Genomic DNA, 26,205 nt, shown 5'->3' with positions numbered 1-26,205 from the left:
AAACTAAAGAGTAAAGAATGTCAAGCTTGTCCACTGATATTTTGCTTGACAGCTTTCAAATAAAAATCAAAAGAAAAAAAAAAGGTAATACATAAAATAAACTACAAGTGGAAACAGTTTGGCAAATATGACTTTTTTTAACAATTTAAAAAGTTACCACATATTTTTTTGCCCACAAATTGATTACGTTTCTGTTGGCAAGTTGCATGTACTTTTTATCCTACACTGGTCTTTTGAATATTTCCATTATTAGGAGTTAAAAGTCTATCTTCACATTTGCCTGAGAAGGAAAGGAGCATGAACTGTCCAAGGAAACAGGAAGTCAGGTTGGTGCCAGCTGCAACCATTAACAAATTTGAGCCTATTTTTACCAGCCAAGCATACATTTATTTATATAGCTTAATTCTTAGCAGTAGGTTGAAACCTTGGAAAACTTGCTTTCACAGTGTTTGTCCTTATTCAAAATATTTTTTTTTCCTAAACAGAGTTTTCATGACCTAGTCCACATTACCTGTATACTCTTGATCAAGGCTGATATTATGACATCAGAGTTTCCCCTTAAAATCACTTGTCTGCCAATCAGCAGGTGATGCACTAAGTGATGAAAGATGGTGCTTCCAAGGATGTTGTATGACTGCTGGATATTCAGTCCTGTATAAATAAACGTTAAAGCAAAGTAACTGAACCAGGAAATAGAGTGAGGGTAAAATGCAATAAATGGTATGGAATCAAACAGACAGAAGAAATAATAAAATGAATAACTTAATACACCTTTTTATAAAGGTAAATATATACTTATTAGTGATACATTGGATATCAGTCTCCACCTTTGCCTCCACAGAGCCTCTGCAGTGAAAATACCATTCACATCCACCTTTATGAACAACAGAAAATCTATATCTATATCTGTTACCGAAGTTTTAGAAAACAAAAGCTCTACCTGAACATCAAAGAAACATGGTGTGTGTGTGTGTGTGTGCGTGCGTGCGTGCGTGCGTGCGTGCGTGCGTGCGTGCATGCGTGTGCGTGTGTGTGTGTGTAAGAACAAGTGAGGGAGACTGACTGGAAGTGTGAAGGAAGGAAGGAAGGAAGGAAGGAAGGAAGGAAGGAAGGAAAGGGGGAGAGAAGAGAGAGAGAGAGAGAGAGAGAGAGAGAGAGAGAGAGAGAGAGAGAGAGAGAGAGAGAGAGAGAGAGAGAGAGAGTCTGTAGGAGTCATGAGCACGTAAGTTGAAGTGGGTTAAGTTTGAGTGGGTAAAAGTGTGGGTAAGCATGAATGAGTTAAAGAAAGTAAGCATGAGTTGAGAAATTAATACAATGAGAATGGCTGTGGGTAGAAAGGGTAGAAAGGAATAAGTGAGAGTAAGTGTGAGAGTCGGCATCGAAATAATGAGCATTATTTAGATTATGAAAATAACTGGCATTAAGTGAGAGTGGGTAAGAATGGGAATGGGAGTGAGTGCTAATTAGAATGAAAATAAGTGAGTTAGCATGAGTGAGAGAACACAAGCATGAGTGAGTATGAAAGTGAGCAAAAGATGAAGTGTGAGAGTTAGTAAAAAATGATGCTGAGGATTGCTAAATAGAATGAGAATGACTTAGGATGAGAATGGTATTATACAAGGAAGTGAGAGTGAAGAAGGATAGAGAGCGAACTCTATGGAATGAGTGATGGGGAAAAAAATGTATAATGAGTTGGGTTCCTGTCCCAAATCTGGTGACACACTTAAACATACTTGTACATTTAACTGTGGCTGAAACTTGTCACTATATACTGCATAAATGAACTGTGATTTGTGTAAAAATCATCTTCATTTGTAACTGTAGATATGGAGGTAAAAGTAATCCACAACTCCTTCAGCAAATACTAATATTTCAATCTCTGCAGTTTTACCTTAACTGAATTTTGTGTGAAATACATATTTGGCTCTGCTACCATCACCATAGAACTCTAAAATTTAGTATCCAGTACATCACTAATACATATAAACATATACTTTGGTTTGATCCTATGCAACAATGAACACATGTAGAAACTTTACAAGGTGGGAAAGTACTCAAACCTATAAAACATGATGAACAGCAGGACTGCTGATGGTAAGAATCACGAAAGCTGATATTAATACTTGCTCAACAAGTTGTGACTGCTAAATCTGAAATATAAGTTTTCAAGATCCATTAAAGGTTGAAGGTTGTTAATGCCATCAACTCACCGCCACATTCATCTGAACAATCTGCCATGAAAGAACTAATAGGAGGTCCCTCCACCAGTCTCTCCTGCAGTCTCAGTCCACTTGCCTTCAGGAGCCACGTGAAAGAAGAGTGAAGGTGTTGCCACACTCCCTCCTCTCCAACCATCTCACATAAGGACCTAGGCTGACCAGCCACTATAAGAATAGTGAGCAACTAAATGATCAATCATAGTACATGAATGATAGCTGCAGAAATCTAAAGTAATATAGTAAATTCTCTTTATGGTTGACAAGGCAAAATTTAACCAAAAGTATATAGGTCTGGCATCACAAAAATACAATGATAATGAGTTGGCACAAAAGGATCAGCAACATCTTTATTGCCAATCATGAATCTCCAATATTGACCTAATCTATTATCCAATTAAGGTGTGTTATAGGCATGTAGCTTTCCCTCATAACATGAATGGTATGTAGTTCACCAAGAACTACCACATGATACGAGTTTGTGAGAAGCAATAGAAGTTATAATAAAGGTGACAAAAAAACACAACTTGAAAATCTTTTTGTGCTCATCCTGACTTGACACATGCATTAAATGCAGACACTGAATGCAACACAATAGGCAGGAGTACATGCAGTTGAATTATGTGATGTCACTACTCACAGTATTTGATAAGGAGTACAACAAGAAAAGATTAAAATTTTTATCTCACTAGATATTCATAGCAATGGCTATCATCCTATTCATAGCAACACCATCATCATCCAATTCCATCCTACTTTGAAGGCTCCTATGATATATCTATATTAAACTATTTAAAAGATGTGAAACCAATAATGAAGGTATACATTTTTTTAAATGGAAATCAGCAAAGAAATCAATACTGACAAAATCTAATACACAATTGTCTCCACATTCACAAGGATTACAAACACAAATCCCATGAATGACGAATTTGTCAGTGTTTACAGCACCCACATAGAAAACCTTTAGACTTACAAAAAGCCATAAAGAGCAATTTTATATAAATTATAGCAAACAAAACCTTCCTTGAATTGGAAAGCAGTGTAAAATCTAAACAATAACTTAGCCAACCATCAGTTATCAACTTTACAGTTAATTGTATTGTAATTTATGTAAACTTCTTATGATTATTCATCAAAATCTTAGTTTGCTACAGGATAGGTTTCAAGACACTTATCCTTCAATTTTTGACAATTGTTTTTGACTCTGTTCAGGGAGCATCTCAGTGGGCATTTTTGTATTATAATTTTGTTGCCCTTGGCCAGTGCCACTGCTACATAAAAAAAAAAAGTCCCTCAGGCTATAGCAGACTATCTCTGATTGATGACATTGATGATGAACAACTACTACATGAATATAAGTCAAAGCTGTTTTAGAGGCACATAATTTAATCATTGGTAATTATATCCTACCTCGCTGTTTGCGTAAGTTGTCCATCTTGACAGCTGCAGACCTTAGTGCTCTGTGGTTCACTACAGACTCTTCAGTCTCATAAATCTGTGAAAAGCCTCAAATGAATACCTTGCTCTATTATTGGTTAAGATGAAATTACGAAATTTATGTAACAAAATAGTCAGTTTTGAATTGCATTCTATGTTTGAGTCAGACAGTGTCAGATGATGGCCTTCCCTAAGCCACTCAAAAAGCATGTATTTTCCACTTAAAATGTAATTCTCCTTACAAGAGGAGATCATCATGCATATGGCAATGAGATATTCCCTTCTTGCAGACATCATGCTGCCATTTTCCTACCATACATTATCAGCTACCAAGAAGTAGATGTATCTGACTTTCTGCTTTCAGCTCTCAAATTTTTTTCTGTCCTGAGAGGACAATAAAACTTCTCAGAAGACAACTGGAAGTCAATCCCAGCCTTATAGGACATCAAATTACAGCAGGAAATCCTAATTTAATAGCTGGCATCTCCCTTGGTGCAGCCTGTAATACTTTGTGCTGTGACCTTGGGCACTGCAGTTACCATGCCAAGAAAGAAAGAAAAGGCTCTAGTTTGCAAAATATCAATATTGAATCTTAGGTAAGTAACAGACAGCATTGTGGTCTGATGAGAGCTCTTTCTGAGTGAGTGGTACAACATATAACAGTTTGATCCCAATGACTCCTGCTACACTCAGAAAACCACAAAATGCACTTTGACCTTCATGGTTTGAGAATGCTTTACTTTCCATGGCCCTGGTGTCTTGTGTTTTCTAAATACTCTACTGTCACTAAAGAAGTGTACTTGGAACTATTAATGGGTCATCTTGAGCCATCTTTTGAAATTATCAGAGCCAATATTTTCCAGGAGGATGAAGCACCACCTAATACAGCTAAGACTGTAAAAGAATGGCTATTCTCCAATAGAAAATTTATGGGCAATAATGAAGGCTAAATTACATGACTGTGATACCTTAGGGCTTCAAGCTAGAAGCAGATCTTCACAACTGTTGGACAGAATTCAAACATGAGACTCTTCAATGTTTGCATGATGGTGTACCAAAACATCTTAAAGAGGTGCTCAACAAACAAGAAAATGCAATAAAATACTAAGTTCCACATGGAATTAAAATCTGTTTAATTTCTGTGGTCTGATAAGAAATATACAATTATAATCTGTTGGTGTGAAAACTTTTTGTGCAGACTGGATGAGCATTTCTTTATGGCTGTGCATCCTTACTAATGCCAACTGCTACAAGCTTTGCATGATAAATAAGTTAGCTATATGATTCCCCCCAAAGTTATTTGCATCTAAATCAGGGACAAATGTGGTCATACAGAGTGGAATAGATCTGTCCTTTTGTGGGTGTGTGTGTAGAATTGGCATGTGCATGAACCTTTTGTCACATGAGCAATATGGCAGAATGAATGAGTTCCAGTTTCTTTTTTTGGTCTCTATGATGATAAAACATCGGTTTTTTTCTTCTTCCAACAATTTTCTTTATATAGTTTTTTGCTCTTGTTTTTGCCAAATAATGAAGCAAAATCAAGAAGAGAAACTTATCCAAGAAGGAATGCCAACAATCTATCCTCTGCTCACTCTCTCTTCTTTTCCCTGATATCCTTTGCACATCCTTCTGAAATATTTTCTTACATGGAGAATTTTTTATGCATCTCCAAACCTATCTCTTTCAACTGGACTTAACTTTATAGTTTCACACACACATTTTTGGCTTAAATCCTTACATTGCAGTCATGTATCTTTTCAGCTGTACCCACATTTACTATTTACTTCTTCACTCTGCCATTCACTTCACTCCCTCATCCAATTTATCTCACACTGCAAATCTATTCTACAAATTCCATTATTACATCCCCTTATAGAGGTATCCCTGATAATTCTTGTCTCATATTGGGAATGAATATACAGAGGAAGAGATCTCCAATTCCTTCTCTCCATCCCTTTCAGTTGCCTTTTACTATGACCTTGAAATACTATGGTGACAATATTCCTTCAACTCTGCAACAAAATGGGTGACCAGAATCACAGCTGGACTTCCAATAATATTTTTCAAATTTACATAACTGGCTGACATCCACTTTGAAGACAGCAGGTGAGACAAGCCATCCACATAACACTTTGTTTTAGTGGAAGAATGAAATTAGAAACTGAAGTTAAATAGAATCAAGGTTCATTGAATCTATGCTTTTGTAAAAACATTTATTGCTGTAGTATGACAAAATGTGAGTGAGCTAGAGAAGAGGGAGAAAATAGTATCAGGAAGATTGTGAATGAGTGGAATGTAATGAAAGACCTGGAAGTGGGTAATGTGGAAGAGTGACAGTGTCTCAAAAATACCGTTGTGGGTTGTGCAGAGCAGGTGTGTGGAATTAAATGGGCTGGACATGATGTGAAGAAAGGTAGTGAGTGGTGGTGTGAGGTTAGTGTGGTAGCATAGATCAAATCAGCACCATTTTAAGTAGATTGGTCGAGAATTCATGGTGAAAAATAAAATTACAAAGATTCTTAGTCTATATGAGTTATGATGGTGTTGGGTAGAAATTATTGAACAGTACACAGATTATACATATTACACCAATCAACTAAGGATCAGCTTTAAACATTCATCACACAGATATATCTCTGTTTAAACAATGCTTCATTGCTGAGCTTACCTTGGAAGCACTGTCTTGAAGATTGTTGATGATCTGCTTGAGGTGCTTTACAATAAATGGCCATGAGTTTAGGAGAAGCATTTTGTCCTTCATAAGCACCATAATACTATACCTGCAAAATTAAGCAATAGTTTAGATTTTAGTAATAAGATACCTTTCTAGAGCAAAATATAAGAAAAAATAATTATATTTTTTAATATGGTAAATGATCGTGATATCTATAAATGTACACTGTCCCTATGAACTTCGGGAAGAAATTTAAAACATACAGTGGAAGATTCATTAAAGTGGTACCCAAGGGAGTTAATAAAAAAAATAAAATAAAAAAAAATAATAGAGGGTTAATCCCCATGTACCTATTGGGTGCACACTCCAAATACCGAGTTTTCTTTCTGGTTGCTAGATGAAACTTAAAACATACAGTAGAAGATTCATTAAAGTGGTACCCAAGGGAGTTAATAAAAAATAAATAAAATAAAATAAAATAATAGAGGGTTAATCCCCATGTACCTATTGGGTGCACACTCCAAATACCGAGTTTTCTTTCTGGTTGCTAGATTTAAACCAATCATGGGACGTACACTTGTTAGATAAAGGTATTTGCAAGCTAAGAAATTAGATGTTAGAGATTCTCCAGTAGGGTTTAAGCCTTAATATAATGAACAATGGTATAGCGAATATTGAATACAGTGGGTCTCCTAATCCTAACAAACAAACTTTATATCTAACAAAAAAATATAACACTTTAAACTGGATATACTTGCTAAATCTGTTGTAAACTTAATTAAAAATAAAAACATTTAATGCTCAAGAGCAGTACAGGACATTTCCATTTATGAACTGGCTAGGTTTAATGATTACAAGTTGCTGCAAAAATGTACAAGAATGGGTTGCTAGTGGCAGACAACAGGTTTTTGCTGTGGATGAGAGCAGCAATAGAGGTGGTGACCAAGAAAGAATTAAAGGATGCTCCCACAATGAAATGTCAACGACGCTAGAAGATAAAATAGAGAAGAAAAGGTGTGTGGCAACAGTTTCACTGCTACTACTGCCACTCCCCCAGTCAATGGAGAGTTCCCTTCAGTCTGCATCTGTGTCTGTGTAGTTCACTGCAGTGTATTGAGTGTAGTATAGCATCAAAGGCCTCCATTTATGTAGGGGTAGAGTGGTGTGAAGGATGATGATGATACAGAAAAGGAGCCAGACTTGTGGCAAATAGAGCAATGAGGGGTGGAGGCAATGCCACATACTAACCACTCACGGAACTACATCAACACTCATCCACACACGCTTAGGCAACTTTGGTTTGCGAGAGGCCCTGGTTGTGAGTAATTCATGTTATGAATAAAAGGTACTTAAATAAAAAAGCTCCAGGTTGTGAGTGAATACTCAAGTTACAAGTGATGAGTACATGCTTGAATTATTATTTTAGCTCAATATGAGCAATATTCACATTACAATTAAAAACTCATAAAAAAAAAAAACTTATTCAACATACAAGTACTTAGCTGTGACCTGGTTCTAACTGAAGATTGGGAGATTGCACCTTTTTATTGGCATCTCCCTGATGAAGTCTTGTTTACAATTCCTTTTTGTGATCTAATCTGCTCTCTTGTTAATCTCAAATACTGAGCACCTGTTTGAAGTGCATTGGCTTCAGTGCAGAGCACTCAAGCCATCTTTGTTTTCCATTAGGCAGCAGGTGGTAAAGAAAGAAATGCCAGGCCATGCCTGCTCTCACTCTCTCTCAATCAATACTGCACTCTCAGAAGAAACAGCTGTACAGTCACACCCCATTTATTTGTGCTCTAGTGTGTTCTGTATTTTTTAAAGTAATGTTCACTTCATTTACAATGTCACACAAGAAGCTGGCTGTTAAGGATGATGCTAGTAAGAAGAGGAAGGCCATAATTACCTTAAAAACTAAGAGAAGGCCATAAAAGAACATGATTATGGCATATATGTTGTGAAGCTCACAATAATATATAGCCACTTGATTTTTCTTATTTTCTTTAATGTCTACTTTATTTCAATGATCTATCTTTAATTCATAATTGTTATATGCTGTTAATCTTTATAATTCATATTGTTGTTTGTAAGGAAAATTACTGTTATTCTGCACAAAATAACATGTAAATAAATTTTTATTATTAAATTTTAGGATTTCCATTATTTTCAGAGATTACGTTTTAGCATTTCCATTATTTTCTAAGAGAAAAGTTGTTTTGGGATATGAATTTTTATTGGGTTAAGAGTGGTCTTCTGGAACAAATTAAAATCACAACCCAAGGTACCACTGTAATAATGATTGATAGCAGCAGTGAAGTAACAGAGAATGTTGATGATGTGGCCAGTACACCTAAGGAGTATAACTCTAGTCATTTGTAAGAAAGGAGTGAGGAAGGAGAAAGCAATAGATTTGGGTGGACTGGGACAGGGGAAGTACCAAATACAGCTGAAGACTTAAGAAATTTTCCCAATAGCAACACTCCACATTTACCAAATACAGATGAAGAACTAAGAAATTTCCCCATTAGCAGCACTCCACTTACCAAATACAGCTGAAGACTAAAGAAATTTTCCCATTAGCACATCCTTATTCCATATGGAGGAGATAGTAGACACCTACAAAAACAGTAATTAATCTCAGGAAGGTTTGATATGCACTGGCATAGGTGAGTGTTGTGAACTTGCATGACTCAGCTGTGACCCCTCTGAATGTGTCCCTTTGAGTCTCACAACACAACAGGATAGTTACAGCCTACCCTCTGAAGATGATTCTATTCCTTCTCACACCACACACACAACATGCACTTTATACACCTACACCTTTGACTCAAAAAAATAAATAAATAAAAAAAATAAAAATAAATAAATAAATAATAAAAAAAAAAATAATAATAATGGTAATTAAAATTAACTCCAGTCTCTATCCATAAAGGGAACAAGAAATGTTCCCAGGTCAGACTGCTTTTCTAATATTAACCAAAAATATCTTGACACTTCTCTCAACCATTTTTACATTCGCTTCAGCAACATTTGCAGTCTCGCATCTAATTTTCAATCTGTGGATCATCATCTGTATTCTACTAAACTGCATTTTTTTCTCACTGAAACACAGGTGTCTGAGAAAACAGACAGCAACCCCTTCTCTGTTCTCTTCTATTTTCTCTATCCTTACTTTCAATCCAAAGCTGGATATTGTGTCTGCATACACAGTGACTTGACTTGTTCTTGTGTCCACACTCTTGAGTCCTGAATTTTCTACCATCTGGCTTTTCACATTCATTCTCAAACCAAGTTCATTTGTGTTGTATATCTTTTACAGAACTCCTCTAACTATATATAATTCTTTGCCTACCCAACTTTGAAAGCAGAGCACATCCTATACCAATTTCCTTTTGCAGAGATCTCTATTCTTGGAGACTGCAATGTTCACCACCAGCTATGATTTTCATCTCCCTTCACTGATCAACTAGATGGACAAGTCTTTAATTTTGCTATCCTTCATAACCTAAAGCATGCACTGTACCATCCTAACTATAACCTTGACCATCTTAGAGATGTACCCAATTGTCTCAAACTTTCACTAAGTATCTTGCCTTAGCACTTCAAGATGCCTCTGAAATTTTAACTTTTGCTAAACCTGAGGAGGTATTAGTTCCCATGGAATGATGTCTGCTTCCATGTAAAGGACCCATCCATCTCTATGTGCTGAGTGCATGAAGGAGGCAATTGTGTCAGCCATGGAAGCATTCATTCCTTATTCTTTCTCCTACACTAAACTTTCCAAATCTTGGTTTAATTAGGCCTCTTCTTGTGGTATACATGACAGAAAAGTGACCCACAAATAGTACCCAAACCTTGCATTTCATGAAACTCAAGCACTTTACTTTTTTTGTCTGAAATCATGCTAAGACTAATCTTTGACTAGCCAAAAATTCTATTTTTACAGTGATAGAAAATATCAAAAACTTTTCAGATCTAACTCTCTTCATGACTTCTGGCACTTACCCAAAAATATCTCCAACTTTTCTTCATCTTTCCCTCCTCTATTTCAACCTGTTGGCACCACTGCTGTTTCATTCACCTCTTAGGCTGAACTCTTTGCCAAAATCTTTGCTGAAAATTCAACTTTATATGTTTCAGAGGTCATTTCTTCCTTTCCATTACCTTCTGACTATTTCACACCTATCAAGATTCTTCCTAATGATGTTTCTCATGCTTTTGCTGGCCTTATTCTTCAGAAAGTTTATGGACCTCATGGAGTCGTATTATTCTCTGTAACTGTACTTTCATGCTAACCCTTTGCCTGGTCAACTCTTCCAACTCTCACTATCAACATCTACCTTTCCTTCCTGTTGGATACTTGCCTATATTCAGTCTATATCTAAAAAGAATGACTGCTCTGTCTCTTTAAACTGACATCCTATTGCTTCAAGAAGATCCTTAAACATCTATCATTTCACAACCTTTTATCCAATTGCTAGTATGGGTTCTGCTATGGTCATTCTACTGATGATCTGGCCTTCTTCACTGAATCTTGGTCAACCTCTTTAACTCCAGCAGTATACAAAGACAGAAGGCTTCTACTCACCACCTATGGAAACCCCTGGCCTGGACATCTCTCAGGAAGAAGGTGTAAGACAGTACATGGCCTCTTGCCTCATCTCCAAAATATATGGGTCCCTCTTTTCCAGGACATACCTGTGTGTACAATGCATATAACTTATTTGACTCAATGTCAGGAAATTAAGTAATGTAAACATGTAAAAACAGTCAGCCTTCAGCATTTGTGGGTGTTATAACTGACATCCCTGAACAGTGAAAATACACAAATAATTTATGTGCCGCCCCAAAAAAAACTCTTGATCCTCCTATGGTGGTAGAACCCCTTAAAAATGCTTCTGATCTGCTATGGCCCTTTTTAAGTAAGGAAAATCCCATGTACATTGATTAACAAACAACTTAATATTTAACCTGTACAGTGTTTAGTATATACAGGGTGCAATGTGAGTTTCTGCAAATACTGAAAGAGGTGAAAGAATGTGTAATTCTAAGTAGAAAATGTTCTATTCACATATGCATTTTAAGGCTTTGTTTACTCGTCAGAGCAACTGAAGATGTATGGGACTTGCAGGTGAGCTCTGCATGTAGCTATGAGATGACGGACTGACGGTTGCACTGTCACAGCCTCGGAGGTGCCACTTGGTCTAATTACGAATGGTTTAATGTTATTTTTTTGCAAGCTGTGGAATATTACAGCATCTTATAACAAGACAAATGGTGTTAAAAAGCATGTAATTTATCGATAAGCATTACATGACAACATTATTACAGTAATTAAAAGTACTCCTGTAAAATGCTATGTGGCATCGTTGAAGTGAGGAAGGAGGGTTGGAACAAGTCTAAGTGACCTTGAAAACAGTTGAGTGATGATGCCACGTAGCATTTTACAGGAGTACTTTTAATCACTGCAATAATGTTGTCATGTAATGCTTATTGATAAATTACATGCTTTTTAATACCATTTGTCTTGTTATAAGATACTATAATATTCCAGTTTGCAAAAAAAATAAGATTAAACCATTCATAATTAGACCAAGTGGCACCTCCGAAGCTTAGGTGATTTTAGTATGTAAATATACAATTTCATTTTTGAGCCACATTATGGCCTTCAGTTTTGTTTTGTATATACAGCGGAACTTTGCTTCTCAAACTTAATTCATTCCTGAATGCTATTCAAAATCTGAAATGTTAAAAAACTGAAACTATTTTCCTCCCAGTCTACCCTGTCTTAGTGGCTCATGACAGACACTCACATAGCCAAGATGGCTGCTTCATAACATCTCCAGCTTACTAATTACTTATCCAAAAAGAATGTATTGAATGAACTTTGTGACAGAACTCATCAGAAGATACTGTTTAGACTGTGCAGGTATTCTCTTTGTCACTAATCTAATGAGGGAAGCCTTACAGTGTGACAAAGAGAAAAGCAACCCACTTACCACCAAAATTAAGGTGATCATAATACTTAGACATCTTGCTGCTGGGAAAAGCTACTGGAAAAATGCAGTTGTACAATGGTGATTAGGATTACTCCTGAGCACTGAAAACTGTTTGTTTACATCAAGGGTTTTTAACAGGATCACATTTACAATATTTCAAAGATTAAATTGCTGTCTTACACTCTGTGTTTCTCCCCTAAATATATAAAAATTAAGTAAATATTTTTAGAAACTATAAATTAGTAATAAATGACAGCTTTTGCTATTTCTTTTAATATTTGAAATCCAGTAACTTTGTTTTAGAACTGAATTATGGTACTGCAACCGAAGCAATAATGACTAAAATGTTCGAAAACCGATTTGTTCGAAAAGGGAGGCATTTTGTAACCGAGGTTCTGCTGTATAAGATTTGTCACTAACAGTAACAGAGAATATTTTGACAAGTCAGGAGTGAATGTTTTCATATAGATACCTATCTATTGAGGACAGAGTTATTATAGACTGAATACTTCTGTAGTAAATGAGACATATTTGGGGATTATTTTGTTTTTTCTATGCCTGTGTTAATATGCATATAATATTAAAGCATACTGCTCTTCTAGACAGGGTGGAATCAAAAGCTTTTCATCTCATTAACTCCTCTCCTCTAACTGACTGTCTTCAGCCCCTCTCTCACCGCCGTAATGTTGCATATCTAGCTGTCTTCTACCGCTATTTTCATGCCAACTGCTCTTCTGATCTTGCTAACTGCATGCCTCCCCTCCTTCCGCGGCCTCGCTGCACAAGACTTTCTTCTTTCTCTCACACCTATTCTGTCCACCTCTCTAATGCAAGAGTTAACCAGTATTCTCAATCATTCAACCCTTTCTCTGGTAAACTCTGGAACTCCCTGCCTGCTTCTGTATTTCCACCTTCCTATGACTTGAATTCCTTCAAGAGGGAGGTTTCAAGACACTTATCCACCAATTTTTGACCACTGCTTTGACCCTTTTATGGGACTGGCATTTCAGTGGGCATTTTTTTTATTAGATTTTTGTTGCCCTTGGCCAGTATCCTTCCTACATAAAAAAAAAAAAATAAATAAAAAAAATATAAATAAAATGGAATTGAAAGCTACGGAATTGGAGAGGGATAAAGATTTTGGTTATAAATGTTGCTGAGTTGGCTACACAGAGCAGGCTACTGTGTTTCCCAAAAACTCATCACATAAAAAAGTAAGTTACTTTCTCCTAGGAGATTACTTCTCAAATCTATAACCAGTAAGGTATAAGAAATAGGAAGCAAGGCTTCAAAGTAATATGAAAGGAAAACAGAGTTGTAAAATTCATAGCATTCTTTGAGAACTGTTGGTGTAGTAGCCCTTGACATATGGGGTGTTGCCAGATGCACATCCAACCATTTTGTTGAACTTGTAATTCTTATTTATTTATAAGTATTTGTAATGTAAAGAAATACTTATTACACACACTATAGGGTTATGGAAAGTGTATATAAAGGTGAGAATAAAAACTTTAAAAAATATAAAAATAAAATTCAGTATCCCTAGTCTGATATTGTGAGCTCTGAGAATGGAAAAAATATCAAAATCAAAATCATGTGGTAGCCACACTTCCATTCATAGCATGGGAATAATATATATATATATATATATATATATATATATATATATATATATATATATATATATATATATATATATATATATATATATATATATATATATATATATGAAACAATGTTATTCTTTACAGGGTAAATAAAAAATAAAAACAAACAAAATGCAACCTGATGAGACCCCTATCTCTGACAAATCACAACACTGTACTGTATGGGTTAACAAAAACAAAATAAAATAATGATGAATATTGTGGTGTGGCTTCTTGCTCCATCCTGCCTAGTCCTTATTATAACCAACACAACTGCCAATGCTGTCATTCCACATACTCTAACCTGCCTACATATCATCACTACTGTGGTAAATAAACGCATATGTATTCTTATTAATGTACCTATTGTATATTTTTAAAAATACATTGGTAAGGTGTCTTAGAATGAATTCATGATGAAAATATTATGTTAACATGACTTGGTCATGGCAAGAGTGGAGGTGAGGAAACTGAGTAGCTATGAAATGCATGCAATATACATTCAGCAGAATACGTACACAATTGGTTGCCAAAACATGCTAAATAATGTGTGTGTGTGTGTGTGTGTGTGTGTGTGTGTGTGTGTGTGTGTGTGTGTGTGTGTGTGTGTGTGTGTGTGTGTGTGTGTGTGTGTGTGTGTGTGTGTGTGTGTGTGTGTGTGGTGAATCACATTGTGTATCAAATTTGAATTGGTGGCAAATGGTGAAAAATCAAATCTGCATACCTTCCCCTTCTGTTGCCAATCTGTCAATAACTCAGTCTGTGACTGTTGTACCTGCAAATGCTGAGGGCTGGATGTATATGTTGCCACAGTTTCATGAAGTCAAGAACAAATTACAGTGTTTAAAAACATAACTTCTTTTACCTCACAGCTGAGAGACCTTATGCATGCTTGTCGAACAAGGATGTAGAGCTCAGTCTGTAATGGATACTGCGAGCTGATGTAGCTGACTCTAGCAGAGTCATCATTACTGATGTATCCAGGCTGCGGAAAGGGAAGAATGTCCTTAGTATTCTGCAATCATAACTTTATCCAATCAGGATGACTAATCCTTTAAGCAACCAACCTATAGCTTTGACATCCTGTCTTTCTAAAGCTTTTGAGTCTATCCTCAACAGGAAGATTCTGAAGTATCTATATTATCATAACCTTCTTCCTGATCGTCACTACAGATTCCATGAAAGACAATCCACTAATGATCTATCTAGCTTTTCTTACTGAATTTTGGATCCTTTTATCTTCAGGATTTTAGTGAAAAATTCACTCTCGCCTTTGACATCTCAAAAGCTATTGACAGAGTCTGGCATAAATCCTTTACTTCCAAGCTTTTCTCATACATTTTCTATTGATATCTGTATCTATATTTCAAGTTTCCTTTCCAGCCATTGTATTACTACACTACTGTGCTAGATGGCTGCTATTCTCCTAAACCTATTAACAATGGTGTTTTGCAGGTCTCTGTCCCATCACCTATCCTATTCTTAATATTCATATATATTAATATATATTAATATATATACATATATATATAATATATATACATATATATATAATATATATACATATATATTAATATATATATATATATATATATATATATATATATATATATATATATATATATATATATATATATATATATATATATATATATATATATATATATATATATATATATATAAAAGGGGCTCTGGCCAAGGCCAACAAAAAAGGCAAATAAAAAAAGGCCCAATGAAGGTGCCAATCCCCAAAAAGTAGAGCTAAACAGATTCTGAGGCTGATGTTGGAGTTGCTGTTCTTAATTCTGAATTGAGAGAGAGAGAGAGAGAGAGAGAGAGAGAGAGAGAGAGAGAGAGAGAGAGAGAGAGAGAGAGAGAGAGAGAGAGAGAGAGAGAGAGAGAGAGAGAGAGAGAGAGAGAGAGAGAGAGAGAGAGAGTGTTTTAGGTAAATGTAAATCATTATAATTAAAATAAACATTGAGACCAAAATGTAGTAGTGCACAATATTAATTGCAAATGTACCAAAATGAAGGCAATGAAACACCTTGCGGGCTCACCTTATTGTGTGGAAATGAGCGACAAGCAACACAGGTTTCATTAGGGGTCTCATTCCGTGCCTGTGCCACAATGTCCTGGTGAATTCTTCCATACTTCCACAAGTCACTTTTTCCATCCTGCAATAAGGAAGTTGGTGAAAGAAATGTGGTTCTTACATCATTATCTACCTATTCAAATTATATAAAAAAAAATAATAATAAATAAATAAATAAATAAATAAATAAATAAATAAATAAATAAATAAATAAATAAATAAATAAATAAATAAATAAATAAATAAATAAATAAATAAATAATAATAATAATAATAATAATAATAATAATAATAATAATAATAATAATAATAATAATAATAATAATAATAATAATAATAATAATAATAATAATAATAATAATAATAATAATAATAATAATAAATAAATAAATAAATAAATAAATAAATAAATAAATAAATAAATAAATAAATAAATAAATAAATAAATAAATAAATAAATAAATAAATAAATAAATAAATAAATAAATAAATAAATAAATAAATAAATAAATAAATAAATAAAATAAAATAAAATAAAATAAAATAAAATAAAATAAAATAAATAAATAAATAAAGATGAATAAACAACAAAACATAACTATCCAAAATGTAGACCAAAGGTAAAGAAGCACAAGACTGTTGAATACAAAACGACAAGACATCAATGAAAGGGAGAATTATGCATCAAATTAAATTCTGAAGGAGACATGAATACTAAACCAGTCAAAGGTTTGCAAAGAAATACAATGATAACAAAACAATGAAGAACTTGTTTAATATAGTATAGAAGGAGTGCAAAAAAAAAAAAAAAAAGAAAAGAGGAGCGAAATAGTAAAAATCTTTCTGAAAAATGTTAAAAGATGGAAAATGTACATGAGACAACCTCTAATGTTAAGAAGGAACATTAAAGAAAAGTGCTAATAACAAAAAAAGCACCAGGTCAAGAAGATGGAGACACTTGATGACACATAATGATTATATAAAAAAAAATGTAGAAATGATATAGTGCTAGGTAAAATCCCCACTTCCCTATAAATTCATGAACAATAAGATGAAGGTATCCTGAGATAATATACAAAAATATACAGTCAGGATTGTAAATTTTATACATAAGAACAACACTACCTTTGTCTGCTCCTCATCTTCACCAGTTCTTGTATTTTCTAATGGTGAAGTTTCAATGTCAGCTATAACATTGAACCCCAGTAAGTCTCTGAAGGCTTGAGTGCAGAAGACAACACTGGGTCCGTGCAATTCACAGAAGTGACATATGGATACTATAGCATTCATCTGAACCTCTGAAAATTAAAGTAATGACAGATAATTTATAATTGATGATTTATAAATTACCTATTTCAATAATCTTTATCGATGTTCCTTCAGGGTCATCATACTTGTACTTCATTTCTATATTTTGCTCTCTCTGGCCTCCTTTCTAAAACAATGCTTGTATCTGTCTTTCAGTTGTATGTAGTTGCCAAGATTCCAGCCTGTGGTGGTGAGAGCACCACCACCACCACATACTTTTTGTGACTAATTTTCTTAATCTGTTGCTCCAATGACCAAGATTACAGTCATAATCTCAACTTAAATGGTTAGCAAGCAGATACTGAACTTCATAATTTATAGTCATGATCTAGCACTTATAAAACATGAATTCATTATCATCACTCTCATCACAGCTGCCTCATTCCTCTCTTGGGATGCATCCATCAAGGAACAGAGAAGCTCCAATATTACTATCCATACTTGTCTCCTAGTAATGCCAGAATCCAATACAAATACTTTTCATAAGCATTCTTTCAAGTCTGTAAATACTGTAATAGTAAATTAACTTTAAGCAGGAATATTTATAGAAAATAAATTGGCAATACAACTTAAAAAAGAATGAAAAGTTGTATACAGCATTAAAGGGCCTAGAGGAAGCATATGCCACAATGGGTATTGAAGTCCATTGGGATGTTTTTTCTGAATTATATGTAGGTTGTTGGAAGGAATTATGGATTTTCTAGGGATCCAAGTAAATGTGTGAACTTGAGGGAATTTTGGTGAAGGCAGGAGTGAGACAAGGATGTGTGATGTTCCCATGGTTGTTGAATATTTTTTAAGGATGGCTGTATGAGGAAAATAAAAGCTAAAGTAGATGTTGGTGTGAGGCTAAAATGGAACAGAATGGGATAAACTGTAGTAGCATGTCTTTTTGAAGATAATTCTGTCTTACTGTGGTAGCATTTCTTTTTACAGATGATTGCCTTACAGAAAGAGAGTAAAAAAAGAACTTCAGTGGTGCATAATTCCAATTCTGAAGTTCCCTTTCAGTCTTCCACCATAGGATAAGTGTGAGATACAAACCAAGGGTGAATGCTGGGAAAAGTAAGGTCATGGGATTTGAGAAGGGAGAAGTGGAGGTGTTATTTTAGAATATCTTATAGCATAAATGTACCAGCTACAGGTAGGTATGAGATGACAATGGAATGAGAGAGAATGGAGGAGGAAAGTGACATTCAAGTATCTAGGAACAGTGCTAAGTGAACATTGCTAGATGGATATAAAAATAAGAAATGGTTATGAAATGTAGGTGTGTCATATGAACACTTGCAAGTCATGAAAGGGAGAAAACTGTTTATGGATATAAAAATGAAAGATTTGAGGAATAGCATTCTCCTAACATTGACTTCTGGATCAGAGACAGATGTGAATAAAATGTCAACATCAGGAGTGAGTGCTGTGGACACAAGCTAAGAGAGACACGTGGAGTGATGAGATGGGAGGCAGAGTGTAATGAAAGTGTGCATAAGAGATGTGGAATGTCTTTTGTATCCTTTTTTTAACTTTTATTATCTACCCAAAGGTAATGCTGGGCTGGGGACCTATTCACCCTTCTCTATTTTTATGTTCTCCAAGAGGTAATGGGGATTTACAGGTATATGGTTGAGTTTCTGTACATGAGTGGCAACTGGCCCTGGGCTTCACTAAACTGTGAGCAAGTCCAGTTGTGGGGTGGGCATTTGCCTTATTACAGGTTAACACTTAGGGTATGTCACTTCTATGATTGTTTTACCACTCTTGGACTTACACAGTGGGTTACTGAACCAACATTTCTTGCATCAGGCAATACAACAGATCTTATATTGACTAGTGAAGGTGATAGAGTGGATGAGGTTCAGGCACTTTCCTTTTTCCTTAAATCAATTATTTGTATGGTTTTGTTTTAATATACTGCAGCTACTATACCAGTTTTATGCTGTTACATCTCTCAGATCAGTTCAGGTTCTAGGGAATCAACCAGATACAGACTTTGGCATAAGGGTAAATACAATGAGATTAGTAGTCGTCTGTCTTCTACTGACTGGAATTATGAATGTTTTCACCTCCATGTGGATGACATGTGCTCTCATTTTTACAATGCTCTGATGCCTTTGATTGATAAATGTGTTCCCTACACTGAAATAAAAGTAGATACAAAATCCTCTGAATGGAATGCCCAACCCCTACAGTCACTGAAGAGGAGATGAGAGTTATTATGGACACAATATAAGTTAATCCATTCTCAATTAGGCAGAAACTCTAATGAGGCTACTGCAGCACTGATATTCTATCTAGATGTTAATCATTAATTTAAAGACTTTATCACTAAGAAACAGGCAGAGTATGAAGCTTCCATATTTGATAATCTCCCACACAACACAAAAATGTTCTGTTCATATATGTATATATCATAAGAAGGTCGGTAAACCTAGTGGACCCACTTAAATCAGGTGATGGAAGTGTTAATAATGCTGAGGGCATGGCCAATATTTTTGCCGAAGCACTCTTTGCCGTATATGTTCGGGAGATTCTTGATCATCCCGAGCTACACCAAACTTTTGATAGAAATATAGGGCATATTGACATTACTGTATATTCAGTTAAGGCTGCACTCTCTGTTCTTGATGCATCATCTTCAATGGGACCAGAAGAGATTTAACCTTGCTTAATGAAAACATGTAAGGATGAACTTACATATCCTTTATTCCTTATTTTCAGTTTCATATAATTCCTGAGCCATGCCTTCCTTATGAAAGATGTCCTTGATTGACCCTATCTATAAAAAAAAGAGATTATGCACAATCCTTTAAATTGCAGACCTGTAATTTTGACATTAGTCTGTGGAAAGTGACTCAAACATATTTTGAGCAAGATTATTTGTGATTATACCACCAGTAACATCTTATGTAATGACCAGTTTGGCTTTCACTCAGTAAAGTCTACTAAGGACCAGCTATTGCTAACATATAGGTAATGATATCTCCTATGCACTAGATCAAGGAGGTAATGTTGATTTCATTCTTTTTTTTACTTTTCCATGACTTTCAATAAGATAAGCCACAGTATTTTATTAGACAAAATGAGTAATCTGGGCATCATGGACAATCTTTTGGGTTGGATCAGAGAATTTCTGACCAAGAGTGATGAATGTAATAATGGATCATAAACTGCATCACCCTTGTGATGTAGTGAGTGGGGTTCATCAGGGCTCTCTTCTTGGTCCAATGATTTTTCTTTTATACATTAATTTTCTCACTAATATTAAATCAAGCACAAAAATTTTTGTTGATGACCTTAAATTACATACTACAATTAAGACAAATTCTCCAAATGCTCTTGTGCAAGATATGACTACTTATCACAGATATTACTCTTCTTCATAAAGTGGCATCCTCTTGGGGATTGTCTATGAATATCAGTGTGTAGTACTACAATTCAGTAGACAGCCTGTGGATTAGTCAATTTTACCAGTCTCTGGCTTATACTATATGAATGACACACCAACTCCAATTAAGAATTCAGCAATTGACCTCGAAGTAAGTATAGGCTCATCACTGAAATTTCATCACCATATAGCTAATAATGTTCAGAAAGCAGTTGGAAAGGCTCAAAACTTACTTAAATCTACAGTTAATTGGGAGGCATCTTTTCTCATTCCTATTTATATAGTACATCTACAGCCCCTACTGGAGTACTACTAATCTCTGTGGAATTTGGGATATATTACAGATCTAAGGCTGCTGGAGTCTGTTCAGACATTGGACAAAGAACATGGAACACCTGGATTACTCCCAAAGACTGAAAGCTTTGGATTTATGCTCTTCACAGTCAACTATTATGCCACATGGTAAAGAATTGACAAATTTTTCACGATCATTGTGCTGTTGGTCACAAAGACATGTTATGCAACCCAACACAGAATACCACAAGAGGTCATCAGTACAAGATTGTGGCAGGACACCTCGCCCATCCCACATTCCATTCCCCATGTGGCGCCTGCCAGTGATCTGACACCATGCCTCAAGTGACAGCCCCAGCCGATCACGTAGGAGTGAGGTCAAGCCTGCCTCTGCCAGCTGAGTGGATTCTTAATGAGGTCACAAGCTCCTTACTTTGCTGGCCACGTAACCTCCCAGTCAGTTCACGACCCCCCAGCCTGACCTGACCTGCTGCCCATCAGCCTCCCCCCAGTCACCTGAGGAGTCAGCATCCACCCAGGCCTCAGAGTGGACATGTGGCTCCTGGCAGCTTCACTACACTAATTATTGGTACAGTTTTGTTTTAATATACTGCAGCTGCTATGCCACTGTGTTTACCTGCATCCTTGAACATCACCTCTATACACAAGTACCAACAAGAAACTATTACTAGTACAAGATTGCTCAAGTGGGAACACAATTGGATATATGCAAACAGTATTTCAGTGTCAGAGGAATTACACTTTGGAACTCTCTCACCAGAATGTCATTTCAAAACAGTATCTGATTTCAAGGCATCCCTTTCTGCTCATCTTGGCAAGTCTTTACAAATTTATATTTTTATCAATTTTTTTTTTTTACTGCACATGATGCACTATCCAGCTAATTGTCAAAGATTTGTACAGTAATAGCACATAATACTGGATGGGCTGGCACATCAGTGTGGCTTTCACTGGCCACCTGGGTTGTCAGTCCCAGGTATCAGGAAGCCCACCAGGTGAGAGAACACAGTTTCATGACTAACAACTTATCTTGACTTCAGATTGATTTCTCAGTTTCTATGGAGCACTCAAAGGGGCATAACACCCAGGGCTGATATGATCTATTGTTATTGTATTTCTTTCAATATCACCCAGTGGTCAAACAGATAGGTTTGTCATGTCTCCCAAACTTACCAATAATGAGAACACTATTAAAGTGTAAATACAACATTGTAACAGTAATATAGAAGCAGTTCTCTTCTTGTAGTTATAGAGGCCTTTTTACAGTTCAGCTGTCTCACTCTACAGTTGTTTATGTTGTTTCTTGTGTTGCCTACAGTGTGTCCTTAATTCCAGCATTTGTATATTCTTTATCATTCTTCCTCTTGTACAATGTGCTTATTTGCATTATTACTTCATAATTTCTTTACGTTTCTCTGTTGATTTCTTTATAATCTTTCTATGATAATTGGTAGACCTAACTTGGTGTTGAATAGTTTTGAGAGTTCGGTGTCAGTGTTGCCGAGTGTTGGCCTGTATATCCTGATCTCTTTTTCTCCTACAAGAATTTTTTTTCCACATCTGACTTAATTTTAATTTCACTAGGTTTATTTTGATATATAGCCAGGCTGCCACTAATATGCAATATACTAATGTGAATCACATCTAACACCGGGATCAGCTTGCCTCTAAGTCATACTGCAATGTAGGGGGACTCAAAACCCAAATTGGGAGGTGGGCTGCAGCAAGAGGCCAGTCCTGGGGTCTCTCACTTATGCAGAAATAACCATTTCCCAATCTCTGATTATTTTACTGCTGACAGCCCAATACCTAATATGGCTTCTTATAGGTATCTTGGTATATTGGTCAATTCTTTTCAAAATTTCTCCAGCATCTAAAAGAACCATTGTCTAAACTATGTTGCAAGGCTAATAATAGTATTCTGCAAGGTAGTCTGCAGGCCTCCTGATTTTATGGTGCAAGTTTCTGTATCCCATGCTCATCTAGTTATTCACTTTATGTATGTCCTGTGGAATAGAGGTTACTTTGGGGGATCTACATATACTGGAATGGTCTCAATCAAGGGCCAACTTAATAATGGTCTGGAAAATTATGAACAGCCAGTATCCATATTTTAATGATTTATTTGTGAGAATGAATTCTGAATGCACTAGAGGTCACAGCAAAAGAATCATCATTCCCTGTCACTGATGTGAGAATTTTCTCTGTTCAGACTGTTGGCCTTTGGAACTCTGATGATAATAGTCTCTACCCATTCACTTCAATCTTTTAAACACCTGGTGGATCATTTTCTCAGTAATCTGTTCTATGAATTCTGCTAGATTGTCTTCTAATTTTGCTTTGCTGCATCTGAATTAGCCAACCCTCCAGTATTTTTTTTCTCTGTGCTTTTTGCAGCTCAGGCTGGATGATGTAGCTGATGCTGATGAGGAGTAAGACTCTCATCAAGAGAGCAGTGGAATGCATGTTCTAGACATAATGTCAATATCAAAGTGTGTAACATAAGTACATGAAGAGCATCATGTAACTTTTTGTGCTAAATGCTCAGAAAGCTGCATCCTTTCAAAGAAAGAAAAAAATAAATCTGATAGTTTTCAATGTTTTAAATATATACAATAACTGCTTCTCAGTAAAATCACTTCCTTTTACCAAAATAAGTTTGGTCCCCAATAGACAGGGCTGCTATTTGAGGACTCTTGTCTGAACTGTTATGTAATATCCCCCTTAACTGCTATACAGCAGCCTGATAATCAAAATAACATGTATTTTAAAATTTAATCAATCCAAACCTAACTGTCATCTAAATTTGCCAATCTGGTTCAACTATCAAAATATGTGCCTAGAATGACATAACCTACACAATAAAGTATGTAAGGATTTAGTATGCATGTGAGAGTTTAATATTGTTTAAAAGTGATTATGTATCTTTTGTCTGGAGAGAGAGAGAGAGAGAGAGAGAGAGAGAGAGAGAGAGAGAGAGAGAGAGAGAGAGAGAGAGAGAGAGAGAGAGAGAGAGAGAGAGAGAGAGAGAGAGAGAGAGAGAGAGAGAGAGAGAGAGAGAGAGAGAGAGAGAGAATAAAGTCAAGTGATTGTACATGAGGTTCTTTCTCTGGCACTCAGTGTTGATGTGTAGTCCCGGCCTGGCTGGGAAATGTCCTGTAGTTCTTAGTTGCCAGTTGTGCATTTTCCTTGCAGTGTTAACACACTGGGCAAGGATTTTTCTCTCTCTCTCTCTCTCTCTCTCTCTCTCTCTCTCTCTCTCTCCAGACAAGATACATAATCACTTTTACGTCACTACTCGCTAGACGTGCATAGTCTGTTTGGAAATGTGTGTGTGTGTGTGTGTGTGTGTGTGTGTGTGTGTGTGTGTGTGTGTGTGTGTGTGTGTGTGTGTGTGTGTGTGTGTGTGTGTGTGTGTATTCACTGTGCAGTCTGCTGCTGGTCTCTCTCGAGACAGCCGGCCGTTCCCCTATGGAAACCGCTCAGAGTTCATACTGAGTAATCTTTGGGTTGGACCCAAAACCACCCACACACACACAGCACACCAGGACAACGAGGTCACAACTCCTCAACTTACAACCCATACCTACTCACTGCTAGGTGAACAGGGGCTACACGTGTAAGGAGACACACCCAAATAATCTCCGCCCGCCCAGGGGATCGAACCCTGGCCCCTCGGTTGCAAGCCAAGTGTGCTAACCACTATGCTAGCAGACCATGTGGGTGGATGGGTGGGTGGGTGGGTGTGTGTGTGTGTGTGTGTGTGTGTGTGTGTGTGTGTATTTACCTAGTTGTATTTACCTAATTGTGTTTTATGGGAAAAGAGCTATGCTCATGCTGTCCTGTCTCCATATCTATAAGCATCCAGCTTAACTTTAAATTCATGAATATTTGTTGCTTGTACCACTGTTTCATCTAAGTTGTTCCATATTTCTATGCTTCTATTTGGGAAACAATATTTCTTGATATCTCTTCTATTTGCTGTTTTCCTCAATTTCATTTCATGTCCTCTTGTATCTCTTGAGTCCCAAACAAATAAGTCTTCTTTGTCAACTTGATCCTTGCCCTTTAAACCTCTGTATATAGCAATCAGGTCCCCCCTTTCTCTTCTCTCTTGTAATGATGGAAGCTTTAATCTCCTTAATCTTTCTTCATAGATTAAATCTCTCAAACTTGGTTCCAATCTGGTTGCAACTCTTTGGATCCTTTCTATTTTCCTCATTTCCTTTTTATTATGGAGTGACCAAACAATTGTGGCATATTCCAGTTTTGGTCGAATCACATCAACTTTTTCATTATCTCTTTATCCATGTAAGCAAATGTCCCTTTCATCTTTCTTAGTAACTCATAAGTTTCCCCAACTATTTTGTTTATGTTTTTCGGGTGATAAATTATCACTTATTGTAATTCCCAAATCTTTTTCTTCTTTGGTTTTCTTAATTTCCACTTCTCCCATGGTGTAGGAACTTGTCAGTCTTCTTTTGCTTTTTCCTAATTCCATCACCTTGCATTTCTTTGCATTGAATTCCATTTCCCATTTCTTACTCCATTTATATATCTTATATAGATCTTTGTAGTATTTCACAATCCATACTGTTTTCCACTCTTTTCAATAATTTTGCATCGTCTGCAAACAGACTTATATAACTGTCAACCTCATCCACCATATCGTTGACATACACCAGAAACATTACAGGGGCTAAGACTGTCCCCTGTGGTACTCTATTTGTAACTTTACACCATTCTGATTTTTCTGCCTTTATTACTGTTCTCATTTCTCTGTCCCTCAAGAAGTCTGTAATCCAATTCAGTGTGTTGCCTTGCAAACCCTCTATATTTTTTTAATTTTCCAAAGCAGTCTCTGGTGTGCTACCTTATCAAACGCTCTTTTTTAGGTCTAAATAAACACAGTCTACCCAACCCTCTCTCTCTTGAATTATATCAATTGCTCTACTATAAAAGCTCACAATTCGTGACAAGATCTTCCACTTCTGAAACTAAATTGTCTGTTAGTCAATCAAATGTATGTGTTTCTTCTAAATATTCCATCCATCTATTTTTAACTATTCTTTCCGCTATTTTTGCCCCCCACACTTGTTAGGGACACTGGTCTGTAATTCAATG

The 26,205-nt window shown here is 35.9% G+C and overlaps 1 protein-coding gene across 9 annotated transcripts in view; it reads right to left on the bottom strand.

The window, feature by feature from the left end:
- LOC135099889 (folliculin-like) overlaps positions 1–26,205 on the bottom strand; it is a 62,519-nt gene that overhangs the window by 26,227 nt on the left and 10,087 nt on the right. For 7 of the 9 annotated variants that reach the window (XR_010268419.1, XM_064002523.1, XM_064002527.1 and 4 more), the window contains exons 2-9: positions 17,199–17,371; positions 16,039–16,155; positions 14,847–14,966; positions 10,925–11,034; positions 6,328–6,439; positions 3,630–3,714; positions 2,211–2,384; positions 512–651 (exon numbers count right to left, since the gene is read on the bottom strand). Coding sequence is in view for 8 of the 9 variants with exons in the window: in XM_064002523.1 (XP_063858593.1) it covers positions 512–651; positions 2,211–2,384; positions 3,630–3,714; positions 6,328–6,439; positions 10,925–11,034; positions 14,847–14,966; positions 16,039–16,155; positions 17,199–17,371 (1,031 nt within the window). In the remaining variant the exon portion in view is untranslated. The remainder of the gene's footprint in view (positions 1–511; positions 652–2,210; positions 2,385–3,629; positions 3,715–6,327; positions 6,440–10,924; positions 11,035–14,846; positions 14,967–16,038; positions 16,156–17,198; positions 17,372–26,205) is intronic. The other 2 variants (XM_064002528.1, XM_064002531.1) reach the window with 1 other exon arrangement.

Source organism: Scylla paramamosain, chromosome 4 (genome assembly GCF_035594125.1).
Source record: "Scylla paramamosain isolate STU-SP2022 chromosome 4, ASM3559412v1, whole genome shotgun sequence".
Classification (NCBI taxonomy): Eukaryota; Metazoa; Arthropoda; class Malacostraca; order Decapoda; family Portunidae; genus Scylla; species Scylla paramamosain.
The sequence above is the reverse complement of the archived record's forward strand: the minus strand, read 5'-3'. Positions and strand labels throughout refer to the sequence as shown.